This window comes from Mustela lutreola, chromosome 6 (genome assembly GCF_030435805.1).
Source record: "Mustela lutreola isolate mMusLut2 chromosome 6, mMusLut2.pri, whole genome shotgun sequence".
Classification (NCBI taxonomy): Eukaryota; Metazoa; Chordata; class Mammalia; order Carnivora; family Mustelidae; genus Mustela; species Mustela lutreola.
The window spans coordinates 135,280,316-135,300,134 of NC_081295.1; the positions used below are offsets into that span (position 1 = coordinate 135,280,316).

General features: G+C 52.8%; 2 protein-coding genes across 3 annotated transcripts in view; one reads left to right on the forward strand and one right to left on the reverse strand.

The window, feature by feature from the left end:
• The window catches only part of PSMG4 (proteasome assembly chaperone 4), a 36,285-nt gene extending 24,636 nt beyond the window's left edge, over positions 1–11,649 (forward strand). Inside the window, exon 3 of the mRNA XM_059179142.1 lies at positions 11,074–11,649. Within this exon, the coding sequence (XP_059035125.1) occupies positions 11,074–11,144 (71 nt within the window). The 3' untranslated portion in view covers positions 11,145–11,649. The remainder of the gene's footprint in view (positions 1–11,073) is intronic.
• Positions 1–19,819, reverse strand: part of SLC22A23 (solute carrier family 22 member 23) — a 171,308-nt gene that overhangs the window by 7,866 nt on the left and 143,623 nt on the right. Inside the window, exons 6-10 of one of the 2 annotated variants that reach the window (XM_059179136.1) lie at positions 12,379–12,481; positions 10,164–10,396; positions 8,477–8,509; positions 8,328–8,351; positions 7,145–7,268 (exon numbers count right to left, since the gene is read on the reverse strand). In XM_059179136.1, the coding sequence (XP_059035119.1) occupies positions 7,145–7,268; positions 8,328–8,351; positions 8,477–8,509; positions 10,164–10,396; positions 12,379–12,481 (517 nt within the window). The remainder of the gene's footprint in view (positions 1–7,144; positions 7,269–8,327; positions 8,352–8,476; positions 8,510–10,163; positions 10,397–12,378; positions 12,482–19,819) is intronic. The other variant, XM_059179137.1, reaches the window with a different exon arrangement.

Sequence of the window (19,819 nt, forward strand, 5' to 3'; positions counted from 1 at the left end):
TGTCTGGGGCTCCCCAGGTCAACAGCTGTCCCTAAGGGCCACCGTAAAGCGGATGAATCCGTTTGATGGTCAAGACATGAAGGAGCACAGAAAAGAAACACTTTTTCTCAAAGAGTGGAACAGAAGACTGACAATCATGCGTGCATGCTTGGGACAATGTTGGGGGGGCGATTCTCCCTTCCTCGTTTGTCACGTTCCGTAGCAACAATGAAAGGCACTGCTCTCTTTCCCTTCTCTCAGCCCCAAATAAGAAAAGGCCTTGTACCTCTGCTCACGGGAGGGGGTTCCTCACAGCCCTCGTGCTGGGTGGGGAGAGGTGGGACACACTGACCTCAGGGCAAAGCCAGCGCCTGCGAGTAGCCAGACTCTTCCCTGTCTCTGGCCTCCTCTGTCCAGCTGCACCCAAGCCCCATGGCTTCCAGTTCGGCCAGTCTGGGTCACACTCCCTTAACCGGCATGTCTTGCTTTCCCCTACTCCCTGGGGCTCTTTCCTCACTGGTGACACAGTGACTCTTCTAGAATGTGGAGTGAATCATGCCGCTCCCTTTCTCAGAGTCCTTCGAGGGCTCCCTCCCACCTCTAGCTGAGCCCTGGCCCCTGCACCTGCCTGACCTGCACCCCCAGTCCCCGAGCCCCTTGGCTCTCTCCCTCACTTTCTCTGTGAGGAGGCTGTAGCCTCTCTGCTCAGCTCAGGTCAGCCAGGTTCCCCAGGGGCAATAGTTTCCTCACATGCTGCCAAAGAGGGAGCGGAGGCCCTTCCTGGCGGTCCCCAGGCCTGGCACTGTTCCTGGCCCAGAGGCTCAGTGGGGTCAAGCCGGGCAGCAACTGCCGCCTAGTTCAGCAGGCCCACGTGCACAGGCCAGAGCAGCTACCAGACGCTCCCTGCTCCTTGGGCCAGAGAGCGCTGGTTAAGAGCACAGGCCAGGAACCTGTGGGCCTGGGTTCGAATCCTGCCTCCACCACCAAGCAGGCTCACCTACATGAGCCTCAGGGAGGATATGACACGGGGATAGGAAGGGCACATCAACAGAGACGGGGTGCTGGTGTCCCTGAGGCTGGGCCAGGCATTCCCAAGTACATGCCGGCTGTTGTCATTCCCAGTTGTCTAAGCTCCTTCTCCCTTCTCTGTTGGCCTCCCAAGGCAGAAATCTCGCTGTGTTTTTAACGTCTTTTTTTGCGGCATTAATACTGAACAAGCGACCAAGTGCAGGAGGGGAAGGGAGGGCAGGGAGATGAGTGCGTTGGCTGGGGTGTTGCTGCTTCCTCCGGGGAGCACCAGGCAGCGACGGCGGGCCCGGGCTGAGCAAGGTCAAGCGCTGGGAGGATGACGAGAAGGTGGTCCAGAGCCTCCAGGGATGACGGAGACCTAAAGGTGGGCGGAGCCTGTGGTGCCGCTCTGGTCCTTCCTCTTCCTCCTTCCCCGGGCCTCCCCATCCACACCCTGCACCTGGGCCTCCTGAAGCTGCCTCTCAGCACCACCACCCCCTTCTCCTTCCAGGGGCCCCTGCTCCTGCTCACTGTCCCTTCAGAACGAAGCCTCGCTCCCTGCCGTGGCTTCCTCGCATGTACACATCCTTCCTGGGGGCCCCGTCCCTCCAGTGTGCTCCCTGCAGCCCCCCAACCCCTGCCTGCTTCTTGTGCTTGTGTCTGTGGGTCCCTCACAGACTGAAGAGACTTTCGGGGGTAGGGACCAGCTGATTGCTAAAACGGCCCCAATGAGTCACACCTCCAAGCGTTCATACTTTTGTATCTTGAATGTGAGCTGGATGTAGCAATTTGCTTTTCACCAACAAAATATGGCAAAGGTAATGAGATGTCCCTTCCATGATTAGGTTACGAAAAGACTGACTTCTAGCAGATTCTCATGCTGGCTCTAATGAAGCAAGCTGTGATGTTGTTATACTCCAGGTGGCAGGGATCTAGGGTGACCTCCAGCCAGCAGGGAACTGATGATCTCAGTCCAGTAGTGAGGAACTGAACCCTATGTTCTGGTGAGAATGTCTGTCCCCCCCATCCACCCCAATTCCTATGTTGAGCTCCTAATCTTCAGTGTGATGGTGTCAGGAGGCCGGGAACTGCGGGAGGTGATTAGATCTGGTTTGGGAGGTGATAAGGTGCCTTAGAAAAGGCACCCCAGAGAGCTCCCTCACCCCTCCACCACGTGAGGACATGGAATCCCAAAGGGATAGAGGAAGGATGGCCACTGATAAACCAGGAAGCAGGCCAACCAAACACCAAATCTGTGGACGCCTTGATCTTGGACTTGCAGCCCCCAGAAATAAATTACTGTTGTTTATAAGCCACCCAGTCTGTGGTATTCTGGTTTAGCAGCACGAACACATGAAGACCAAGTCCTGAATGAGCTTGAAGTCCGATGCTACCCTGGCTGACTGAAGCCCATGGGAGATCCTGAAGCAGAAGGCCCAGCTAGGCCTTGCCAATTCCTGCTCACAGACACTGTGAGACAACAAGCTGGTGTTCTTTTAAGCCACTAAGTTTTGGGATAATTGTTACACAGCAATAGATAACTAGTACACACAGTGAGTGATGGAATTTCCTAGCCTTAGATATGGAAGAAGACAGCCACCTCTCACCCAGACTGGGACGTGTCACTGGTCCCATGTGTTAGAAAGCCTTTCGCCAAGGGAGAGACAGGAAGGACTGTAGAGGAGCCACACCGTTGTGCTACTGGGCCATCAAGGGAACACAAGTAAGGAATAGCAATATTTTTTTTTGGCGGGGGGAGGCATCCCCCAGATACAGGCAGACAGTCCCAGACCACCTTCTGAAGACACTGCACCTTTCTGTTAGTATTTCTTCATATGCCTACCGTCTTTATTTAGTCTATGAGCTTGCCAAGGGCAAGGATTATTTTCTAGAATATCAACCAACACGTATTTATGCTTAATAAATATTGGATGCTTATGGATTATGCTGGCTTCCTAGGTAGGAAGGTCAGCTCACCCGAATGAATGGGGCGGGTTAAAAATAGATGACCATCAGGAAGAGTGATGGGATAGGAACCAAGAACACCGACACCTAAAATAGCCCCTTTGTCTTTTCGGTGATTCTGGCCCCTTGAGAAGCCGCAAGATGTAGCGAGAGACAGACGGATGCCAGGGTTAATGGATGTGTTTCCTTGGGGCCCTGACTACCAGTAAGACATCCTTTTCTCTGCAATCTTCTGGATTTCCATGGGACCTTCCTGTCACTACATGTGGACGGCACTGACAAGCAGAGGGAGACTTAGTGCATACAAAGTCCACACATGAGTTAACTTACAGGATGGGCGGTTCCACGGACCCATGGGGAAGGGTGCAAACAGTCACGGTCAAGGCGGCAGAAGTCAGCATGGGACAAAGTCTCGCGTCATAACCCAAAATGAGACATTAATAATTCATGTCAAATATATTTATGGTAGGATTAGACAGCTCACGGAAGTATCTGTGCACGTGTGTGTGTATAAATAAAATGCAGTCTACGTACATGTGCATATATAATATGCAATATTTCTTTATGTGTTTTTTTACAAAAGCAATTTTCTGTTTGCTTTTCTGTCAAGAATGCCTTGAAATTATTCAGTAAGGTTAGGAACCTTTAAAAGAATTTGGTATACCATTCTTGGCTTTGTGTTGTCTTTTTGAAATCTCTGTTTGGAGAATGGAGTCCTTATTTTGTGTTTGGCTCTCAAGTGCTTACCTTTCTTTCCTCCCCTAAAATGCACTCTGTGCATGTCTTGCTTTTCTTTAAACTGTCACTAGAGGGCAGCATGTACCCACGTGTAAATATCAGAGCAGGCAGCGGGCTCAATTTACAGATAAAAAATGTACAGGCAAATTTTGCCTCCCTGTGCATGAGGAGCACAGAAAATTTTAATATCCACCGGATATCTTTATTTCACTAGTAATAATATCTAAATTAAGGATACAAAAGCCGATACACAGGCAGACTTACTATTAGAAGTCGTAAGCTTAAATTTAGAATTCCACAATCTTCAAATCATTCCTTTAAACATGGGAATACCGAGCATCTTGTGTTTAAACAGAACAAACCTCCCATTTCTCACTTCCTCTTCCGTTTTACTTAATTTGTCTTGACTCCACTTCTGTGAAGTCAAGGATTAACAAATTTTTGTGCCAGTTTTGCAGAAATAATATAACTGCCAGCAATACTCGGGTAGGAATAGTTAATAATATCCATTGTCATCATTGAGGCTGGATCCTCTGGACAGACTCCTTCTCCCCCCAGCATCACTACCCTGTTTGTGACAAGGCTGTCAGTTATAACTTGTCTCATGTTAGGGCAAAGAGATGAAGTCTGGCTGAAGGACTTGCCTAAGGCCACATGGAGAAAAGTGACCTCTGCGGTCACACACACAGCCACCTGCTCTCACGTCCAGATCCAAATCTGAGGCTCGAGGCCACATTCTCTATGCTTTGCTTTTTGTCCTGCTGTGTAACGCCAAGCCTGCGTGCTGTGTCTCCTTGACCTTAGCATTTGTTGGTGGTAGTGTGTATGTGTGTGTGTCTATGTATATAATATATATATTTAAGACACAAATCTTTAAAAAGTTAAATAGACTCCACATGTCCCATTACACAGGCCATCTTTGTCCTTGGTGCCTGATCCTGAGGCACCTTTAGAAGGGAGGACAGCAGGGCCCAGGTTCTTAGTCCTGAGGCATGAATAGGGAGGCATCACTCAGAAGGAAGTTCTCAGAGAAGGCAAATTCCAAGAAAGAAGTTTCTAGAGAAAGGAGTAGGACAGCGCAAAGGAGAGGAAGTAGAAGGTATCAGGAAGGAGCAGCTGAGCTCAGACAGACCAGAGCATTAACAGCCAAGGCCTAGGGGCTTGGAGGGAGCCTGTGTGGAGCTGCCGGACAATGAAACGGGCTTGTGATCACCGGCATCTGTCTCATCTCTGAACTTTGCTGAAGGGTGAGGAGATAGGTGATGTCCTCACAGGCGCCAGAGGGACACTGCAGAGAAAAGATGGTCCTGCACCAAAAAAACACCCCCTGCTTCTAGATGAACCGGGTCCCGGGGGCACTTCTAACTAAGCCCAAGGGCAGAGCTGCTGCAGACACAGGGTCCTCCCCGTCAGCCTGCAGAGACACCCGAGTCCCGAAGCCTTAGGAAGCGAACCAGTGACGCCATCCAGACCAGGCCTGGGTGGGAGGGAAGCACTTCTCTGCAACAGAGAGTCTGGATGGGATCTCGTGACACCATGATCACATTCGTCAGACCCTAGTGAGTGTGTCATTCCAGGACACCGGATTTCCACGAGCCTCTGTACGAAAAAGTTCTCATCCTCCTATTTGCTCCTCCTTAGTGAATCCAGGCATCTTCCCCTGGGCTACTGGTTCTGGGTCAGGAGGGATGTCTTTAATAAAGCCTTGTAGAAAAAGCTTCATTTTGTATTAAGAAAAATGAAGCTCATGGAATATTGTATGTCAGTTACACTTCAGTGAGTAAAAGGGAAAGCTCGCACACCCCAGGCCGCTCACCCTCGTTTATCTGGGATTCAGCTGTGTGAAGGAGGGGGAGGGGACTCTGCAGGAACTGTCCCAGAGTGTGTCTGCAAGAAAGAGCCGGGCCGCGGAAGGGGCGGGGTGCAGGGGTGACTCGAGGACCCCTTCCCTCCTGGCCGGAGACCCCCGTTGGCCTCGGTTTCCTTTCATCCCTCTCCGAGTACAAGAACAGCACCAAAGGTCAGATATTTTTTCTAGTGTGTCATCTTGGCAAGCCAAATCGAAGAACGTATTTGTTGAATTTCTATCCCCAAATGATCTTGGCAGGTCTGCATCAAAGAGGAAGACGATAGTGTATGTCCTTCCGTCTCGCTTGTTAAGCAAAATCTAACAATGACTAATGAGGTCCACCCCAGCACAGTTAAGGGGTGGCGGCCCCTAGAGAAAGGTCCACAATAATGCCAATCTATGGGGAGACCAGCGGGAAAGCCAGAGATCCGATCTTGACCTCTGCTTTAATGAAAGAACCCTCCTTGCTGGATTCTTTGGTCAAGGAAGGAAATTTTAACTACGTAAAGAAAGGACACGGAGGGAGATGCTGTCTGCTTGAGACATTTTGCAGCCTCGAGCATGAAATAAGGTTCAGGCTTTTTTCTTCCCTTTGGCTTAGGAGAGGGTCGGTATAGGGTGAATTACTTGGCATTTAATTGCTTTTTTCCTTACATATACCATCCCTTGGCATCTTATTCCACAGGCACTGAGTAGCCTTCAGACTTGGCACGCATTGTAAAAATCTGGGAGAATGAAGCAAAATGAGGTCATGTGAAATTTCTCTTGTCAGCATGACTCCTGGAAATGTGGGAAGAAAGTCCATGAACCTACCTGCCTTTGCCCAAAGCCCTACCCAGCACCCGAGGGTCTAAAATAATTAGTCTGCACGAGTCCCGCCTTGACCTGTACTGGGCTCTCTTGTCTGCCCGCGTGGGAAAGTCAGGGTGGACGGGTGTTGTCATGCTGACTTCTGGATTTTCTTTCACAGCTGAATAACTGCCTAATTTATTCACAGTTTATATGTTCGAAAAGCATGTGTGTTAGCAATGCTAATGATATTCCCATGCCAAGTTCAGTGTGATGTCAATCACAGTGAGCCCTTCTGTAAGTCACAAACAGTAATTACCAGGAAAATGACATGATTCCGTAGTTAAGTGATGCCCTTTTAACTGAAGGCAAACTCTTTTATTATGCTGTAATCTTAATAAAATCAAAGGGTAGGTACCAGCCAGGTACCACTATCTGGGACTAGCACCAAGAAAGGATCAGGCCTTACTCCCTGAGCTAAGACAAGAGTAGTTAAGCCCCAGGTAACACCCCCTTTCAGATGGAAACGTACAGGGCTTTCTGCACCCTGAAAAGCTCCCTGCTCCCTGCTCCTCTGGCTCCTTGCCTGGGCGGAGCCCGGGGTCAAGCTCTCAGCTGACTCTCGGTTGCCTCAGAGTCAAGGCAAAGCTCTCCCGCTGAAGGCCGGACATGCCCGGCACGTATGCTGCACCCTGGTCCGGAGGCCAGGGCAGGACACAACTGATGCTGGTTCATTCCACAGGAGCCTCGCTCCACACCCAGCCCTCTCCTGAGTCCTAGGGAGAAGGTGCAGGCGGGGCCCCTCCCGTGACCTACCTGATGACCGTGGGGGTGATCTCGGCACAGAAGAATACACTGAGGCTTCCCACCGCGTGGGAGGCGAACATGCCCACGATGGAAAACGTGATGGAGAACTTGTCCTTGACGCTGTCACTCATACCTGAAGGGGAATCGGAGGGAGACAGTGAGGGGGGCGGGCAGAAGGGCGGGAAAGGAGGCTGGCAAGGCAGGTGATGGGAGGGGTGCAGAGACAGCAGCGGGCCAAGGGATGGGGGAGGGACTAGGCCCACACAAGGGGTCTTCCCCTTCCCCCTTCCCAGTTCGGGGTGCAGCGTGGGGCACTCAGTTCCCTCTGGAGACCGAGGAGCACTTCTAGGTGTAACGGGTCAGACCCTCTTGGTAGAAGATGTTGTTGGGGGTTCCCGTGATTGCCTGTGGGCCGGGAAGGCTGGAGCGCACGCGGATTCCAGATTCCAGAGGCCGCAGGCCGTGCCTGGCTGAGGGGAGGCTGGCGGTCTCCCCTGGGATTCTAGCAATGTCCCTTCTATCCCAGCCTCTGGAGGAAAAAGGCCTCCGCCTCCAGAGAGCTCTGGCTACCCTGGCCTTAGGTTTGACCCATCCAAAGCACAGGACAGGGTATGCCAGGTTGGACTAAAGCGAACAAAAACTCTAATAACTCAACAGAAGAATTTATGGCCTGGAGGGACAGTGCTCAACCCATCTGAGCACCCTGCCAAAGGCACCAGAGTCTGACCGCACAGCCAGGCAGCGTCTAGCACAGAGCACGGGCATGCGGTTGGGGTTATACATTTGGGGCACAGCCCAGTTCCCTGCAAAGCATATCCTGAATGCAGGGGACCTCAGAGCAGACAGTCCCGGCAGCACGGGCTCGGAGCAGGCCAGGCACGCCATCCCAGCAACGCCATCCCCGTGGCCAAGAGCAGCCAGCTGCTGTGATGGACAAAGGGGGACAGCAACTTCCCCTGGCGGCACAGTCAGCAGGGTGTCCGGCACTCCCTGGGGGTTTCTCATGTCACCCAGGCACCACCCCTAAGACTGGCTGCAGCAGGGCTCCAGACTGGCTGCAGCAGGCCAGAGCGGGGGTTGGGTGGGGTTGGGGGAGGCCATGCGTGCAAGCCAGGCACAGACTGAGAAACGAGGTGCTCTTTCTAGAGGCAAAGGGAATAGAGAATACAAATGTATGCTTATAGTGTCCAACCTACGGCCAACTTCAGCTGCAACTCTTGAAGGATAAGGAGAGAGGGGTAGAGAGAGGGAAGGAAACCACAGTCTGTGAGTCTTGACGAAAAGGCCCGCGTGGGTGCAATAAAAAGCGATCAAGTGCACGGTGCAGGCCTCGGGACTCACCTGAGTCTGGATGCTGGCTGTACTTCCCAATCACTGCGGCCCCGGAAGTGACGACCCCCAGGCGGATGCGGGTGAAGACAGTGCGTAGAGGGCGGGGAAAGAAAGCCTGTTAGGTATGAAGCCGCTACCCTGCTTTTCCATGACTGGCTTCTCCGTGACCTCCCTTCCAGCCTGGATTGGCCCCCTGCCCCCTGCCAGGCCCGTGGGGAGCAGGGCCAACACCTGCTGCGGGCCAGTTGTTAGAAGGATACAGAGACCTGTGGGCGCTCCTCTAGACCTCTAGCTGAAGGATTAATTTCTTGTGAACAATTCTCCCCGAGTCACTGCTGGTCTGTGCTGCAGGGAGCAGCAAGGACCTCAGGGACAGACCCGTCAGGCAGCATTTCCGTGTGCTCTGAGCCCTGAGGCTCACGGCTTCTTGTGTGCATCTAGTTCCTGGAGCTTTCCTGTTCAGGGACAAGGAGGGCACCTGTGACACCCCCAAGGGGCTGCCCCTCCTTGCACCCAAGGTTCAGGAGCTTGCACAGGGCTCCCTGGAAGGGTAGCCTGGGCGGCCCCTGCCAGAGGACAGACACCACTTCTCTGTTTCCTTATTTGTCACAGCTGAAAATAAGACCTGTCTCCCAGCAAGAGGCAGAATGCATAGGAACAGGACCAGATTAGGGAAATTGCTCCCAAGGCTGAAAGGAGCTATTCTTTAATCCAGTTTGCACAACGAGGTTGAGAAAGTTTTGAGTTTTTTCTTTTTCTTCTGTTCCGGACACTGACTCTCCCACCTCAGAGCAGGAGAAGGCTTTCTGTTTGGTCAGCAGCTCTGGTCTGTGCTGCACCTGGATAGGCCTCGAGTCCAAGTCCCAACCCTCAGGTGGGCTCTCCTTGTGCAGGAGGGGAGTGATCTGTGGCCTCTGTTCCCCGCAGGGACCCAGCCTGCCCAGGGAGCTCCATGCCTAGTGAGAGAAGGCTCAGCTGCCTGGCTCTTCGGGGTCTCGCTCCAGGCCGGTCAGAGGGACGCCTGGTGCTATTTCCATGCATGAGGAGCGAGGAGCCGTGTCAAGTATGCCGCATGGATTCCCTAGTTTTTCTGTGTTATTTTTAGCATTTACTGAGGAATTCTCTGGCCCAAACACAAGCTGATAAACTTGGGAGGAGCTGCTGAAAAGCAGTATTCCAGTTCAAGGGGTCAAACGGCCCCTGTTGTCCCATGAAAGAGTGCATTGTTCTTCTCCTCACGTGACCTATGACAGACACAGCCTGGACCACCAGGACTCAGTGGGCCTCCCTTGCAGGGAATGACCTATAGCCAGGAAGGCTCCCAGAGAGTGCATTGTTCTTCTCCTCACGTGACCTATGACAGACACAGCCTGGACCACCAGGACTCAGTGGGCCTCCCTTGCAGGGAATGACCTGTAGCCAGGAAGGCTCTCAGTTCCAGCCCCAGGGCGGGGGAAGGGGGGGTGAGGGGGAAGCACAGGGCACACTCCATCGAGGGCAGTCACCATGGTCATTCCAGTCCTGCCCAAGGCACTTTCCTCAAGCTGTTGATTCTGGAGTAACAGCTCAGGTCACATAAAACTTCTCTCCAGTCTCACCCAGCTCTGTCCAATACGCTTTGGTCACGGGCCAGCTCCCCGCCCCCACGCTCGCCCCCCTCCTCACCCCGGCCCATCCACTCCCCAGACCCACTCACGGTTGAGGAGCCCGAGCTGCAGAAGCGAGGCCAGGGCGGTGAGAATCATGAAGAGCAGCAGCCCGCCCCTGCGCCCCAGGAGCCTGACCACTAAGCACATGGCCAGGCAGGACGCCAGGGCGATGCTGGCCACGGTGTAGTAGTCGGCATAGAAATTCTCCAGGAGCGGCACCTTCACCTCATGGCCCATCATGCTCCGGGCAAAGCAATGGTGGATCCCGTAGCCTGTCAGCCTGTGGGGAGACGCACGGCCGAGGGGGCGGTGGGCCGGCGGACAAAGGCGGGAAGGCTCAGTGACCAGGACACAGAGCGGCAACTCAGCATGTCCCGGAAGACACACGCTCGCCACGAGTGAGTGCACAACCAGGCGCGAGGCAGAGGGACTTCAGAGACATGACCAGAGCGGGCCCCTCTTGGCAGGGGGGTGGGGTGGGGGGGTGGCTCGCTCTCCTTCACCTCCCTTTAGCAGAAGAGCGGGGCCACATAAGCAGCGAGGCCTTCCGTTCGAACACCAGCGAACAAATCCATCCTGACAAAGCACTCCCCATGCCTCAACTCAGTTCATCCCATGTGGGCACCCAGGAGCTCCTGTCAGACCCATTTCACAGATGGGCAAAAAGGCCTAAGGAGGGTAAGCAGCTTGCACCAGTCAACTGAGCGGACAACTTCAAAGACATCCTGCCTGTCTGGGCCTCGGCTCTTCCTTCAGCTCTCAGGGTTCTGCAAACTTGGGGATGCGTCCAGAGAACTACCGACTTAACCCTGCTGCTACTGACACACACGCCCTGGGAAAGCTGTACAAGTCAGGCCAGGTGAAGACGTCTGGTCCTGGAGACTCTGTGTCCATTCTTAACTTACACTCTTCCCCTTCCTTTGCCCTGGGTCAAGCCTCTTTCTTTCCTTCCTCCAGAGAATTCTATAAACCTGCTGGAACATGTGTGTCCGGACCGCCCGAGGCAGAAGAAGGAAACGGGATTCTGAACGCACCGGGGCCTCCACCCCCACCGCCGCGGGAAGCTGCAGGTGCAGGCGCCCCATGAGGGCAGCCGTGAGAGCTCACTGGTGATGTCAGCCCTCGGCAGCCATCCCAGAGCTAAAAATTTCCTTCTCTCCCAACCCCTCTTCCGTGCTTTGGGGAAATCAAAGTGCTTTTATCACACCATGAGGATGCGTCAAGGTCAACGGCAACAGACCCCTGCCCCCATCGGAGGAGGCTGCCGCTTGCCAAATGAACTCATTTCCACGTGGGAAATCCTCGGTAGAGGGCCTGTTGGTGTCGTCCTTTTATCATCAAGCAACTGGTGAGATTCGGTTCCTCTCTGGGGATCCCAGATGACTTTCTCTGCTGCTCAGCCTAGCGAGGTCTCAGGGAAATCTACCTTTTTGTTCTGGTAGGAAGGCAGTCTTCTGACCACAGCAGGGAACAAGGTCAGAGGCATCCCCCTTCCCCCAAAGCAGCAGCATTAAAATGGAAACTTGCCATCTCCTTTATGTCACAATTTGTGTTTTTTCCCCCAAACTAAAAGTTGGAGAAGTCATTCCGTTTTTAATGGTCCCATTAGCCTAACTAGCTAGTGTCTGTGGATAGTGGCATGGTGGCCGGGTCCAGAGCTGGCTGTGAGTGGGGAGGCTGAGGCATCAGGGCTCCAGCTCTGACCCACTGTGTGCCTAGGGCCTCTGTCCCCCCGCATGTAGGACAAGGGTATAAGTAGGAACCCCAATATTGAGAACCGATTAAATGGCGCTGCTTTGATAGAAAGAGCTGTGGGGACGGTTGGACCAGAGCCTTGACCACGGGCCTCTTTCCTGGACAACAGTCCTGAGGCCTTTCACAGCTGAGTGCGTAACTGCCCCCCGCCTTCCCCCGCCACCATCGCCTCTAACACCAAATGGGGGTTAACACCCCACCACACCTTAGGTGACCTCTGACCCTGAGTGAAGGCCACCTTGTGTGGTCAGGGAAGGGTGGGGTTATTAAGCTGTGGGTCAAAATGAGAAAGACCTTCTTGGTAACACTGATACTGGGGCTCAACCCAGGGCCTCTTGGTAAAGAGCAAAAGAGCAAAGCTCTTTGGGCTGGCCAAAGGCCCCCGCGTGGCTGTAATTCAGGATCCAGCTCTGGGAGGAGGAGGGCCCCACTGTTCTCTCCTCCAGCCCCTCTCCTTCCCAGCCTCTCCCGGACACCTCCCCTCTCCGTGTCCCTCTTGTGACTCACGAGTTCACACACAGGACCACGATGTTTTTCCACAGGTTCCGGGTTCCCACCACTTTCACGATGCAGACTTTCTTGGGCCTCCGGGAAAGCTCCTTCTCCAGCTCTGCAGGGAAAGAGAGCCTGTGACCTCTCGGCAGGACCCCGGACAGGCGAACTCACGCACGTTCCCAGTTGTGGGCATCATGACAAGGGAAACAATTTTTTTCTTTTCTTTAAGCCAGGAGACAGGGTCTGGCCCTCAGGTTAGAAAACATATCCACAGAGACACTAGCTTTGCACTTCAAATTTCCTCGTGGGGGCCGGAGGGGAGCCATGGCACGCCATCTGTGTCCCTTACCACTATGAAACCTTTCTCGCCAGAGAGGCAGGATCCGCACAAATAAGTCATCAGGGAAGACTCACTCCGCTCTGCCTGAGCTCAAAACTCAGTGACATTCTAGGTTATGGAGGCACCGATCAGGTTCTGGCCATGTGAAAATAAGCAGTTCCTTCCCGTCCAAGGTCTGATCTGTCTGCCTCACCCGCTGCTCAGAGGCCAGGAGAAGCTCAAGCTCCCTAACTTAGTGGGCAGCGATCTCCAAAAGAGAACTACACGTGTGAGTGTAGAGAAGGGCATGTGCTTCAGAAGGGCAGACATAAGCGTATGCACACGTGTGTATGTGTACGTCTCGGTGAACAAAGTTCTTTGCAACCCGAGCGAGACAGTGTTTTGCTCAGTGATGTGACCAACTCCAAGGTTATGAAAAAGAGTTTCTCACGAGGCTCAGACCAGCTCTGAAAGCTGTTCTGAACAGACTCCAAAGGACTCCAATGCCACATTCACAAGGTTAAGCGTTTTGCGGAAACCTGGGTGTTGACATGGCACTTTCACGGGGAAGGTCAAAACAAGGAAATGCCCCAGCCTTCAGGGTCTCCCTGCGCTTCTGGGAGCAGAAATGTCCCACATTTAGCCTCTGAGGCCCCTCCCTGCAGGTCGTCAGGGAGTCATTCTCTACTCTTGAGCTCAAAAAGTAAAAGGAGACCTGACCCACTGTTGGGTGGCCGTTGCTCCTCAAGACAGTCAAGGCCACGAGAAATAAGGCACAGACCCAAGGAGGCTAGGGAGGCTTCACCAGGAAGTGTGATCCTGGATGGGATCCTGGGACAGGAAGTTATTAATGGAGAGACTGGTGACATCCAGGGAAAGGCTGGGGTCGGTTAGCCATGCCGTACCAGTGGCAGTTTTTCAAGTGAGACAAAGGTCTTGTGATACATTAACAATAGAAGACACGGAGTGCAGGGGATTTAGAAATTCTGTACTAGGTTTGCGACTTTTCTGTAAACCTAAAAATAGTCCAAAATAAGTTGACTAAGAAAACCAAACCAACCAACCAAAACGCAACAGTATGGGTGGGAACGCCCAGTCTACTGAGGAAGGCTTCCGAGCTTGGAAGAAAGAGAACTGCCTCAGGAGAGACCCTAGAGCAGCGTGTGCAAAGGGGACTGAGCGACTGAAGTGCTCTCTGGTATTCCTTGGGGCCATTCCCACCCCTGGACGTCCCCACTTCAACTCTCCTCTTGTACCTCCTTCCTGCCATCCCATGGCCGAAAGGACACAAACCTTATTAGTTTGTAAGGAAAATATGTAGCTTAACCATGAGGACTTAGTAGTTACTTATTTAAACAACTTTTTTTTTTTTTGGAGGAGGGATCAGTGTCCCCAGCTGGGGCATTGAAGGGAGAAGGAAAAGTCTTTCGATGTCTGAGGGATGCTATGCCACCTGAGTTTCCAGAACTTTCTTTCTTCCCCTATTTAGATGCAAAATTGAGGTCTGTGTACAAGTCAGAACAGATAGCACGTCAGCTATCTATCCATGGATCCCCTCCAGCTCCTGAGGTCTTCTAAATCTTTATTTCCCCTCTGCAAACATAGGCTAATTTGATTTACAAACAGCCTTTCCCCTTGGTTAAAATACTACAAAACTTTTAAAGAACATGGAAATAGTACGGTTAACAGATAAAGTTTGATCCAACGGTCTGAGTATCTTCACTGTTATAAAAGTTGTCAGCAGGGGATTGGGGGCAGGAGGGGTGCATCTGGCTGGCTCAGTTGGTTAACCATCTGCCTTTGGCTCAGGTCATGATCCCGGGGTGCTGGGATCGAACCCCATGGTGGGCTTCCTGCTCAGTGGTGAGTCTGCTTCTCCGTCTCTCTCTGCTTCTCCCTCTCCCCCACCACCCCAGCTCACGCTCTGTCTCTCTCTCAAATCAATAAAATCTTAAAAAAAAAAAAAATCAAACTCATTAGGAATCAACTACAGTAGCCACACTTGTTCACCATTGAAATTGCCCAAGAAGAAAATGGCTGTTAGAATGTTCATATAATTTTTTTTTTTGTAACGTGGCCCACACCTAATTGCTAATACATTATTGTCTGAAACAGATATTTAAAGAAGCCACAGCAACTCTGACTGACCTGAGTGGTGGGTTTTATTGTTGCTGTTGTTTTTTTAAATAACATTAAACTGGAGAGCCCAAGGTCTACAGAACTGACCACAATCTACAGAGGTAACTGCATTATTCTAAACAGAATGAAATTAACCTGTCTGGGGACTATTGATATGTTGTTTCTGTTATACACATCACTGGCCTATTAACAACAACATAAAACTTCCTCAGCATGAAGTCTGTGTCTCTGGGACAAAATCCCCCAGCTCTGAGTCTTAAGAACCATCAAAGGACTTTTTTTTATCTCTCCGGTCATCAGACCGAAAGCGGGGATATCCTCAAGTCCTTGGACGTGGCTGCACAGGAGTACAGAGGGGATGCGAGTTGGTCAGACTGAAGCATCAAGGCTGGGACTGTTAGAAGCATTTCCTCTCCCTGGCTCTCTTCCCAAGCTCTCTGACCCCCTGTCATGCCCTCCCCTCCCATGCCATGGCACATTTCAGCTGGACCTGTCAGGTCACAGCCTCACCTGCGATGCAGCTAGGGGTCTGACACACCTTGGCAGGATCCCAGTGCTCATTGTTTTGTTGAGCTTCCTTGGGAAAGCTGCTCTGTGCCTCTGTTCCTCGGCTGGAAAGTGGGGCAGCGCCCTGTCTTGGAGCATCGTTACAAGGACCAAACAAAGGAAGCGGGTGCAGCCCCGCATAGACCTGGCCGGTACTTTGGCTGACCCAGGTGGTTCTGGCGTGTCCCCCTGCCAGAGGGGACAGGCGCCCTTCCTGGCCAGTACTTTGGCTGACCCAGGTGGTTCTGGCGTGTCCCCCTGCCCCCAGCTGCAGAAGGAGACGTGTCCCTGCAGACACACAGCAGTCATGACCTCAACAGACTGAAGAGATCCACGGGAGGGGTCCAACCATGCTTCTCCAGGATAGCACAGAGCAAGGTAGAAGGCAGTGGCAGGTCACTCAGGCCTCAGAGATGCAGGGAAAACACATTTGTTGGGAGCGGGTGTGAGAGCAACTGGCTTTGCTCTTATACTTGTGTGCACTGCTAACACGTTCCTGCGGATGCTGGAGAAACACCCGTTATTGAAACAGAAAAAGAGAAGAGGGGGAGAAGGAAGAGGTGCAGAAGCACGAGGAAGAGAAGCAACTGTAGCGGGAGGAGGTGGAGCAGCAGGAGAAAAAGGAGGAGCTGGGGGAGGAGCAGCAGGAGCAGGAGCAGCAGCAAAAGCGGGAGTAGCTGGAGGAGCAGCAGCAGGAGGAGGAGGAGCAGGCAGAGGAGCAGCAGGAGCAGGAGGAGGAGAAGCAGTAGCAGGAGGAGGAGCCGGAGGAGGAGCAGGAGAAGGGGCAGGAGGAGGAGGAGGAGGAGCACAAGGAGGAGCGGCAGCCCCCTTGGCTGCCGGAACCATTCCAAAAAGCAGGCCCTACAGGCTCCAAGGCAGCAGCTCTGAGGCTGGGAGCCCAGGCGGAGCCTGAACTCAAAAGCCCAGAAAGCACCTGCTGTCTCTTCCGCGCTGCTTCTTTCCCCTAGGTGGGGCTTTAGCGATGCCAGCACCTGGCCATTAGGATCAGTGGTTCCGGAGCAAGCCTCGGAGAACGCCTCCAGGGATCTTATCAAAGTCACCTCAGATAGCTCCCTCTTTAAAATCTACCCCACATTTGGACAAGTGACCCGGCAGCGCTGACCTCTGTACTTGCCTGTCATGGCACGTGGCCGCTGCTGGCCTGAAGCCCGGAGGAGGAGGAGTCGGCAGCCAGCGGGGTTAGCAGTAGGGCGCCCGAGTCAGCCGGCCCAGGGCCAGCCTCCGCATCCTTACTTGCTAGTGCTGGGGCTGTGGGCAAGTGACCTAACCCTGGGGACACGGTGGTGGCTGGATGCACAGATCTGCTTCTCCCCTCAGTTTCTGACCAGACCGACCAGACGAAGCGGGGCAGGAGAGGGCAGAATCCAAGCTCAATCACAGAAAAGAGCTGAGTGAAGCCCCACGGAGGCCTGATGGGGGGACTCGCCATCTCCCATCCCACCAATGCTGGGCCTGCCGGGCTTCTCTGGGGGTGCTGCCCAGAGAGGGCCTGATGCCTGAGGACAGAGGACACCCGCTTCTTGCACGGGGCTTGTTCCTTCCACATGACGGGACATCAGCAGCAGGCGGCAGCGCTCCCCAACACTTAGCCTGTCTGGGCCCTGCTGCCCCATTTGTCAAACATGGGTGATGTGATGATTGACCTCACCAAGGCTCTGGCAAGAAATGCAGGTGCAGTGTGTCTCCCAGGAAGACCTAGGGTGGGGATGGCCCTGCAGAGGGGAGGCCTGAGGTGCATTTTGAGAGCCTAATGCAGGCTGCAGAGTCTTTGAGAGGCAAGTAGAGGTGAGAGAGGGTCCTGGAGTGGCTTCACTGAAGGTCATGGGGATCTAGCCCTGGGAGGCTGCTGAGGGATTTCCGAGCAGGCAGTGTGAGGGGGGGGCAGCGAGAGGGAGACAAGGCAGGTAGACCAGGTAAGGGACAGGGATTGGTAGGTGGATGAGATGAGGTGTTGGGAAGAAGATTCCAAGCAGAAGAAAGCAGCCTCTGAAAGCTGGAAGTGGCCAATTCTGATGAAAGGGACACCTGCCTTCCCCCGGCACTGGCATCAACGCGTTTGACGGAGGGGAGTGAGCAGAGGTCTGAGACAGATGGGAACCGTGTGTCCCCAGCAGTGGGGGGCCATGACCACCCTCGGGAGGCAGGCAATGTCCCACGTGTCAGCCTTCTGCAGGGACTGCCACAAAACTCAGAAGCAAAGAAAGGAAAAACGATTTCCTACCACTTTCCAAAAATAGGAGGAAAATGAAGCAGTATAATTAGAATTGAGAAAACAAGATTTTCCCAGACAGTATTTTAACCAGAAAGAAATGGAATGCGGTGATTCCATTAGGGAAACGCCAGAAACAGATTATACTGTAGGACTTAAGAGCATTAACCAGCTAATGAACGGGGCTGAGGAGTTTGGGAAGATGGCGTGGGCTTTCTGAAATGAGCAAACAATGGCCCCCAAAGGGGAAATTAATTCAATGCTCGTTCTCTCCAGTGACAATGGTGTCTCTGTCTGTGAGCTCCCCCTCCTCTCGCAGAGCACCAGAGTGGAGCTGCTTCTGCTGGACTTAAGGAGTTCAAGTCCCAGCTCAACTACTCACTAGCTGTGTGACCTTCACCTAGGTAATTCACCTCTCTGTGCCTCAGTCTCCCATCCACAATTCAGGATAATTACAGTACCTCTCTCGTAAGGCTGTGGTGAAGTATTCTAAGTGAATACATATAAAGCGCTTGGCATTAAATATTAAGTTAGTATTTCAAATCATTTGGGAAAGTGACTGATATACAAGCACCATGTGAATATCAACCTATTCTCATTGTCACTGGATAAAAAGGAACCCCAGGTGCTCCTTTGCACAGCACCGGCACTCAGTACTCTTCATGAAAAGCAGACCTGGCTCATGGGCTTCTTTATTCCAGTAAAGCAAGGGCTCCAGGCTTCCTGAGGCCTTCAGCCTGCGCCAGATTGCAAGGCAGACCACACCAGCCCTACAGGTGGGGGCAGCCCAGGCTTGCTGTGCCCATCTCCCAGGTTGGGGTCCAGGCCAAGACTCGGACGCCATCCTGGTCAGCAGCATCTGGGGAATTCTACTGACCGTGAACCCTAGGTCTGAATCAGCAGTCTGCTGAAAAGCCTGTCTAGGAACCAAGGGATAGACCGTTCCAGAAGCCCTTCCTGGCTAGCGTGGTTTCCCCGCTGTGTTCCTTCCCTGTTGTGAATGGAGCTGTGACGCCTTTATTCTCCTACCTCAGTTGGGTCTCTGCTTACCTCTGTCCTTGGAGCCTGGCTCCCCCAAGCGTCTGTGAGCCCTTGCCACCCCCCTCTTTCTTTCTGCTCTGCGGATTTTTCTGACAGCATGCATCTGTCCTGATGGACCGTACATTCCATTGTTCCCTGTGTGCCCTCCCTGCTTGCCTGTAAGTTGCACGGAAGAAACAAGGCTTTGCTGGTTTCCTTCTGCTCTAGAACAGTGCCTGGTACACTGTGGGCATTTAGTAAATATCTGCTGGACAGAATTTCAGATTATGGTGGGGGGTGGGGGATGCACATAGTTTCTCTTGGGCAGGGCCCACAGAGTATTTTCCTGGGACATTTATAACAACAGTACTGGCGGGTTGTTGCCGCGGGTCAGAGCCTGGGGTTGGCTTTCCTGGGACCTTCGAAGGGCGTGTCCAGCAGAGCCTCTTCCAGTGCTTATTAAACGGTGCAGTTTCTCAGAACTTACTCCAAATCTGCTGGAGCAGCATCTCTGAGTACAAGGGAGGGCAGCAGGAACATGGATTTTTAACAACTTCCTGGTGATACTGACAGATCCCTAACCTGGAAGCCCCGATCTAGTTTCTGGTGACGCTCTTGATACACACGTTTGATGGTTCTGACCCCCGAAACGAGTAATACATAGTATGTTAACTAACTTGAATGTAAATAAAATCTTAAAAAATAATAATAATAAATAATAAAACAGATCTAAACTACTCTACAGAAAGACTTCACTTTCCTACTTCTTTAGGTGTCCCCAAAAAGAGGTCATGACAGAAACAGACAGTGGCATCCCTGAAGGTCCACCCTGGGAAGACAGAGGTAGTGCGGATCAGTGCCGCCCCATGGCAGGGCCCTGAGGGTTTATAAACCTGGCCTTCAGGGTTGGCTGTGGACCAGACTCAGGCTGGACCCTTCCCAAATACTCCAAGATGATGGGGTATGCATTAGGTTTGTGCCTCACGTCTGGGTCTGGACAGGCTAGGTGGGACACCACGGTGCATTAGACTTGAATCCAACACCTGGAAGGCGGATTAATTAAATTAATTAATTAATTAATTAAATTCCTGTCACATTCCCGGTCCAGCTGCAGACCAACCGGGACGGAAACTTCAACAGTGAAGGCAGCTGCTTGGAAAGACCGTGTGGACTCTTCGTCTGGGACGGGGGCACCTCTC